General features: G+C 53.3%; 1 protein-coding gene across 4 annotated transcripts in view; it reads right to left on the bottom strand.

Moving 5' to 3' along the window:
- nup214 (nucleoporin 214) overlaps positions 1-2,535 on the bottom strand; it is a 138,613-nt gene extending 136,078 nt beyond the window's left edge. For all 4 annotated transcript variants that reach the window (XM_038781704.1, XM_038781703.1, XM_038781701.1 and 1 more), the window contains exon 1: positions 2,441-2,535. In XM_038781704.1, the coding sequence (XP_038637632.1) occupies positions 2,441-2,482 (42 nt within the window). In that variant the 5' untranslated portion in view covers positions 2,483-2,535. The remainder of the gene's footprint in view (positions 1-2,440) is intronic.
- Positions 2,536-8,353: the final 5,818 nt, after the last annotated feature.

Below are 8,353 nucleotides of genomic sequence, written 5' to 3' on the forward strand. Positions count from 1 at the left end.
TTCTGTACTGGGCCCAAGATTGTGGTTATATTGCGTTATGTGTATATGTGTAACATCCTTTTAGAACTGGGATTCTTCCATATTTCCTTTATCTTTTTCATGTTATTGTTACGGCAGGTAGAAGGAATCCGTCACTGGTTCCTGCAGGGGTACAGAGAGATCAAGGAGGAGGGGCTGTGGCGTGTTATTGCTCCTTCTGGTCCTGATGGGGTTGAGCGAGATGTGTACTGGTGAACACCCAAACATGGCACAAAGAACCTATCCTGAACTCTCGTGGTTGCTGCGAGCAATTGCCGGTGGAAAGCGTGCACCATTTTTGTGTAATGGCCTCATCCCGTCTCTCCCTTGGCGTCTGGTGATGCATCAAATTTTGTCTAATGATTGTACTGAGCTGTGTCGCTGTTCTCCCCCTGCTTTGTAATCACGCAGATTGAAAACAAATTGCTCAAATTAGTCTCTGAGATTTGGCAGGTCTGAATTTGAATGAATCTCTGACGTTAAAAAGGAATATTGCACCAGATCTGGACATTTGAGAGGATGTAGAAGAGTTTTCCTCGGATAGGCAGCAGGGATACGGGACTTCAGTATGTGGGGCCAGGAGAAATTGGGGTTTTATTCATTGCATTCATTCCCCGACCCTCCTCGAGGTATCCCCAAATCTCACTCCACCTCCTCCATTACTCTCTTGCCATCAAATAGCTCTTCTTTGATCTCGCCCCCACCTTCATCCCCCTCCCTCCATCAATCCCTCCCACTCCATTGCTACCTCCCTCCCTCCCCTCCATCACTCCCTCCCTCCCCCACTTCCTGCCTCCCCCCTCCATCACTCCTTCCCTCCCCCACTTCCTGCCTCCCCTCCATCACTCCCTCCCTCCCACACCCCACCCACCCCCTTCCCTCCCTACCTCCCCCTCCAACACTACCTCCCTCGCTCCCCCTCCAACACTACCTCACTCCCCCCTCCATCACTCCCCCCTCCCCTCCATCACTCCCCCCTCCCCTCCCCTCCATCACTCCCCCCTCCCCTCCCCTCCATCACTCCCCCCTCCCTTCCCCTCCATCACTCCCTCCCCCTCCAACACTCCCCCCTCCCCTCCATCACTCCCTCCCCCTCCCCTCCATCACTCCACCCCCTCCCCTCCATCACTCCCACCCCCTCCCCTCCATCACTCCACCCCCTCCCCTCCATCACTCCTCCCCCCTCCCCTCCATCACTCCCACCCCTCCCTCCATCACTCCCCCCCCCTCCCCTCCATCACTCCCTCCCCCTCCCCTCCATCACTCCCTCCCCCCTCCCTCCCATCACTCCACTCCCTCCTCCCCTCCATCACTCCCACCCCTCCCCTCCATCACTTCCCACCCCTCCCCCCCATTCACTCCCACCCCTCCCCCTCCAGCACCTCCCACCCCCCTCCCCTCCATCACTCCCCCCCTCCCCTCCATCACTCCCCCCCCTCCCCTCCATCACTCCCCCCTCCCCTCCCACTCCCACCCCCTCCACTCCCCTCCATCACTCCCCCCTCCCCCCTCCATCACTCACCCCTCCCCTCCATCACTCCCCCCCTCCCCTCCATCACTCTCCCCCCCCTCCCCTCCATCACCCCCCTCCCCTCCATCACTCCCTCCCCTCCCCTCCATCACTCCCTCCCCTCCCCTCCATCACTCCCTCCCCTCCCCTCCATCACTCCCTCCCCTCCCCTCCATCACTCCCTCCCCTCCCCTCCATCACTCCCTCCCCTCCCCTCCATCACTCCCTCCCCTCCCTCCATCACTCCCTCCCCTCCCCTCCATCACTCCTCCCCTCCCCTCCATCACTTCCCTCCCCTCCCCTCCATCACTCCCTTCCCCCCCTCCCTCCATCACTCCCTTCCCCCCCCTCCCCCTCCATCACGTCCCTCCCCCTCCCCTCCATCACTCCCTCCCCTCCCCTCCATCACTCCCTCCCCTCCCTCCATCACTCCCTCCCCTCCCCTCCATCACTCCCTCCCCTCCCCTCCATCACTCCCTTCCCAGCCCCTCCCCGCCATCAACTCCTTCCCCCCCCTCCCTCCATCACTCCCTTCCCCCCCCCCCCCCTCCCTCCCTCCCCTCCCCTCCATCACGCCCTCCCCTCCCCTCCATCACTCCCTCCCCTCCCCTCCATCACTCCCTCCCCTCCCCTCCATCACTCCCTCCCCTCCCCCACTCCCTCCCCTCCCCTCCATCACTCCCTCCCCTCCCCTCCATCACTCCCTCCCCTCCCCTCCATCACTCCCTCCCCTCCCCTCCATCACTCCCTCCCCTCCCCTCCCTCCCCTCCCCTCCATCACTCCCTCCTCTCCATCACTCCCTCCCCTCCCCTCCCCTCCCCTCCCCTCCCTCCCCTCCCCTCCCTCCCCTCCCCTCCCTCCCCTCCCCTCCATCACTCCCTCCATCCATCCATCACTCCCTCCTTTCTCACCTTCATCTCCCTCTCGGGAGCGGCGCTCTGATCGTCTCCCATCGCTTCGCTGCTCCGCCGCCCTGAGGCTGCGCTTCACACTTCCGGCGCCAGATGTTTGCGTCACAAACGTGCCGGAAGTCACTGGACAGGTCGGGAGGGGGCGGGGCCGGCGACGGGCTGCACCGCCATCTGGCCGGGCGGAGTGGGTACTGCAGGCGGCTGCTGAGCAGAATGACAGAACTTGCATTCACATAGCGCCTTTCATAACGTCAGGGCACCCCAGGACCCCTTTACAGTCAACGAAATAATTTCAAAGTGTAGTCAAGAAAGGGAGCCTATATGTGCCTGTATTGCAGCAGAATGAGGTTAAAACCATTCTACTAAAGAACATTTTGAACATCTGGAACTCCACTTGTAATGTGGGAGACACAGCAGCCAATTTGCACACAGCAAACTCCCTCAAACAGCAATAAAATGACGCTTCGATAATCTATTCCGGTGACCGTGCTTGGTGAACAAATATTGGCCAGAATCGTGGCCATAGGATCCACCCAAGAAAGGGGGCAACGAGCCCTGCGTTTGGTGCCTCAGCTGAAAGAAGGCACCTCGGATAGCGCTGCACTCCCTCAGACCCGCCTATGTTGGGCTCACATAGATGCTCAAGTCTCTGGAGTTGGGGGGGGGGCGTCAGGAACCCACAACCCAATTAGTCGCAGCGGTTCAGGAACAACAGCAACTGCAGCTACAGGGAACTGGCAGGAGCAGATCACCATTGTATATATGAGAAGGAAATTTGGGAAGAGAGTTTATAACAGCATGTGTGTGTGCGTGTGCTGGCAATGTTTATGACAGGGAGGTGCAATGTGTGACGGGGAAGTCTGATGGGCAGATTTGACACCAGGATCGGAATCTCCCCAGCAAGGTATTCTGATTCCCCTTCTGACGTGGTTATGCTCAATCCACAGGTATCTCCCAGAGCCCCTACTGCGTCTGCCAAAGCTGCCGTGTCCACGACTGGGTTACTGACTGTACAAACCAGACACTACAACACTCAGAGCGAGTGAACGCCTCGCCAACTAACTGCTGGGACAGCTTGTTTGGTTCGCACACGCACAGGGCTCACAGACAGAAGAAACATTGCAAACAATTAAGTGTCCAACACTTGCTGCCGCACGAAAAGAGGAAATTGGGAAGGGACCTGCCCTGAGCATCCAACTCAAAGTAAATCACTGAGCAAAAAGAACATTATTATTGACAGCTGAGAAATACGGACTCAGCAATTCCGCAGATTTTACTCAGTGAAGCAGGAGAGCACAGAAAGAGGCCCTTCAGCCCATCGTCTCCATGCTAGTCCTCAACTACCTATCTATTTTATACCGATTTTCCAGCACTTGGTCTAACCTTGTACGCTACGGTGTTTTAAGTTCCCATCTAAATACTTCTTAAATGTTGTGTGGGTTCCCGCCTCCACCATCCTTTCAGACAGCGAGTGCCAGATTCCCAGCAAGCTCTGGGTGAAAAAAGCTTTTCCTTAAGTGTCCCCTCTAAACCTCCTGCCCCCCCCCCCCCCCCCCCACCCTGAAATTAAATGTGTGCCCCCTGTTACTGACCCCTCTGCTAAAGGGAAAAGTTGCTTCCTCTCTACCTCTAGGGGCTGGTTTAGCTCACTGAGCTAAATCACTGGCTTTTAAAGCAGACCAAGCAGGCCAGCAGCACGGTTCGATTCCCGTATCAGCCTCCCCGGACAGGTGCCGGAATGTGGCGACTAGGGGCTTTTCACAGTAACTTCATTGAAGCCTACTCGTGACAATAAGCGATTTTCATTTCATTTCATCTTATCCCTGCCCCTCATAATTTTGTACATGTCCCCCCCCCCCCCCTCAGCCTTCTCTGCTCCAAGGAAAACAACCCAAATCTGTCCAACTTCTCTTCATAGTTGAAAAGTTCCAGCCTAGGAAACATCCTGGTGAATCTCCCCTGCACTCTCTCCCTTCTTTCCTTCTTTCCTGTGGCGACTGGACTGCATGCAACACTTTAGCTGTGGCCTAATCAGCATGTGGTGCAGGTGCCTCTTTATGTTTCTTGTGGGATCCCTCTTGCCAAGGGCATCTTACCTGCTCCACCTCCCACCCCACCGCCTCGCCCCCCCCCCCCCCCCTTATCTTCTACCTTTTTTATTAATTTACGGGATGCTGGCGTTGCTGGTTAGGTCAGCATTTATTACCCATCCCTAGTTGCCCTTCAGAAGGTGGTGAGCTACCTTCTTGAACCGCTGCAGTTCTTGAGGTGTAGGTACACCCACTCTGCTGTTAGGGAGGTAGTTTCAGGATGTTGCCCCAGCGACAGTGAAGGAACGGTGATATATTTCCAACTCAGGGTAGTGAGTGACTTGGAGGGGAACCTCCAGGTGGTGGGGTTCCCAGGTATCTGCTGCTCTTGTCCTTCTAGATGGTAGTGGTCGTGGGTTTGGAAGGTGCTGTCTAAGGAAACTTGGTGAGTTACTGCAGTGCATCTTGTAGATGGTACACACGTGCGTTGGTGGTGGAGGGTTTGAACGTTTGTGGAAGGGGAGCAATCACGTGGGCTGCTTTGTCCTGGATGGTGTTGAGCTTCTCTGAGTGTTGTTGGAGCTGCGCTCATCCAGGCAAGTGGAGAGTTTCCATCACACTCCTGACTTGTGCCTTGTAGATGGTGGACAGGCTTTGGAGGGTCAGGTGGTGAGTTACTCGCTGTAGGATTCCTAGCCTTTGACCTGCTCTGGTAGCCACAGTACTAATATGGCTGGGTCCAGTTCAGTTGCTGATCAATGGTAACCCCCAGGATGTTTAATAATAATAATCTTTATTAGTGTCACAGGTAGGCTTACATTAACACTGCAATGAAATTACTGTGAAAAGCCCCTAGTCCCCACACTCCGTCACCTGTTCGGGTACACAGAGGGAGAATTCAGAATGTCCAATTCACCTAACAGCACGTCTTTCGGGACTTGTGGGAGGAAACCCACGCAGACACGGGGAGAATGAGCAGGCGCCACACAGACAGCGTCCCAAGCCGGGAATCGAACCCGGGTCCCTGACGCTGTGAAGCAACAGTGCTAACCACTGTGCTACCGTGCCTCCCATATTGTGATTGTGGGGGATTCACGGATGGTAATGCCTTTGAATGTCAAGAGGCGGTGGTTAGATCCTCTTTTGTAGGAGATGGTCATTGGTATTTGTGCGGCATGAATGTAACTTGCCCCTTGTCAGCCCCGAGCCTGGATATTGACCAGGAATTGCTGCATTTGGACATGGACTGCTTCATTATCTGAGGAGTCGCGAATGGTGCTGAACATTGTGCAGTCATCCGGCTCTGGGTCACTGTCCATGTGGAGTTTGCACATTCTCCCCGTGTCTGCGTGGGTTTCTCCCCCACATTGGAAAAAATTAATTTGGTACTTTAAATTTAAAAAAGATAAATAAAATTAATGGGTACTGCTGAAAAAAATACATTTCTGTTGAAGCTTTTCATTTTGCACTCATCAGGATAATCGCAAGAATACCAATTGTCAGGGGAATCAATCCATTTATACAGTATGAGAAGAGAGCGCTGATTGGTTGGGAAGTGGACTCTGATTGGTAGAGGTGTTGCCAATGGAGACGGCACCAGTTGATGGTGACATGTAGTTAACTGCTGAGCATTGTTTGGAATTTAAACCAGGCAGCTCGACTCTGATTGGACAAGGCATTGCACAGTGGAATGAATCACCAAATGGTTGTCTCTTTTCTGCAAATGGTAAGTGCCTGGCACTTGTGTGGCGTGAATGTTACTTGTCACCTATTGGCCCAAGGACTGCTTCAGTGTCTGAGGAGTCGCGAATGGTGCTGAACATTGTGCAGTCATCCGCAAACGTCCCCACTTCTGACCTCACGATGGAAGGAAGGTCATCGATGAAGCAGCTGAAGGTGGTTGGGCCTGCTTATCTTGTGCAATGTCAACGTCCGTTCACTGAAATATTTCCCTAAAATTCATGCAGCATCTGTTGAGTTTGAACCAGGCTTCCCATTATACTGCTTGATGGAACCATCAATTCACTAGACACGTGCTTTAAGATATGAACAGTGGTTTTAATCTACTTACTACAGAGCCAGCCTGTTACCCGTTGAACTCTCGATGAACTGCAGGCTGGCTCTGGACAAGGGTATTTATACAGCAAATCCAGGGGGCGGAGTCATGGGTGGAGCCAAGGGTGGAGCCCTGTACAAACTCCTGAGCATCCCAGAGCTACTCCCCCTAGTGGTCGGATAACGCTACTGTGCTTACAATGGTATTGGTAAATACAGTGTGAATTACTGAGTTACATTCACCACACTGCTGGGACCCAGTTTAAAAACATTCATCCCGTGCGCCTGCTGGGCAGGTGGGATACCACTACACCATGAGTTTTGATGGATGAATTAATAACTCGCGTTGCTTTATAACTGCCCACGGGGGAACACAGCTCCTTTCACAAACTCCCGAAACACCTCACAGCCAATCACAAACTTTTGCAGCAGGGGTCACTGTTGTAATGTAGGAAACACTTTGCTATTTGTGAAATCTTGCTGTGCACAATGCGAGAGTGACAGGATCATCAGGTTTTTTTTTCTAAATTCGTTCATGGGATGTGGGCGTCGCTGGCTGGGCCCAGCATTTATTGCCCATCCCTGAGGGGATTTAAGGGTCTGTCTGTGCTGTGGATCTGGAGTCACATGTAGGCCAGACCGGGTAAGGACGGCAGATTTCCTTCCCTGAAGGGCGTTTAGTGAACCAGATGGTTTTTCCGACCATAAGACATAGGAGCAGAATTAGGCCACTCGGCCCATCGAGCCTGCTCCGCCATTCAATCATGGTTGATATGTTTCTCATCCCCATTCTCCGGCCTTCTCCCCATAAACCCCTGATCCCCTTATTAATCAAGAACCTATCTACCTCTGTCTTGAAGACACTCAGTGATTTGGCCTCCACAGCCTTCTGCGATGGACAATGGTCTTTTAATTCCAGATTTTTTCTATTGAATTCAAATTCCGCCATCTGCCCTGGTGGGATTTGAACCCATGTCCCCAGAGGCATTACCCTGGATTCCTGGTCCAGTAACAATACCACCACGCCACTGTCTCCCCTAGATGTTGGTTGAGGGATAAATATTGGTCAGGGCACCAGGAAGAACCACCCCGCCCCTGGCCCCGAGAGGTCAAACATCTCCAAACGATAACACCTCCCTCCACCCTGGATTCTTCTGCTCAGGTGCCCAGCGTGGGGCTTGAACTCACTGCGGTGATATGCATCACTGTAGATACACAAGGGGTTAATGTAAGTACACATAGACTAGCCAGACACTAGAGGGAGCACCAGAGACATGACACACAGACACTCAACCAATAGGTCAGTAAGATAGGACACGACCAATGGGCATTCACGATACACACAGAGGTGACACTACCACAGGGGGGCATTACACCAACCTATATATAAAGGACACAGCACACATGCTCTTCCTCTTGCCAGTGGAGACACTCAGTGAGTACAGACACGGGGTTGATTCAACATCACACCCACCACGTGGATTGTAGCAGACTGGTTCATCAGTCTGAGTAGCTATAGAAGGATTAATAGTAGAGGCGAATCCAAGTAGGAGAATTGTAAATAGTTTAATAAACGTGTTGAAGTTATCTCCAAGTCAGAACCTTCCTTTGTCAGAGTGAACATCAAGGAAGCAGCTTATGCTACGTCAAGAGGATAACAAGACACTCACCACCTTCTAAGTCGAAGGTCGGAGAGAACAATCTGCTGATCCACGGCCGAAGCTTAGAAATGAAATTAAATATCACGGGATTTGTGTGGGCGCATGGGACTCCGAGGGTTCGAAGAGTGTTCCTGGAACGAGGCAGGGATGGGGGGGGGCTGGCGTTG

This window comes from Scyliorhinus canicula, chromosome 21 (genome assembly GCF_902713615.1).
Source record: "Scyliorhinus canicula chromosome 21, sScyCan1.1, whole genome shotgun sequence".
Classification (NCBI taxonomy): Eukaryota; Metazoa; Chordata; class Chondrichthyes; order Carcharhiniformes; family Scyliorhinidae; genus Scyliorhinus; species Scyliorhinus canicula.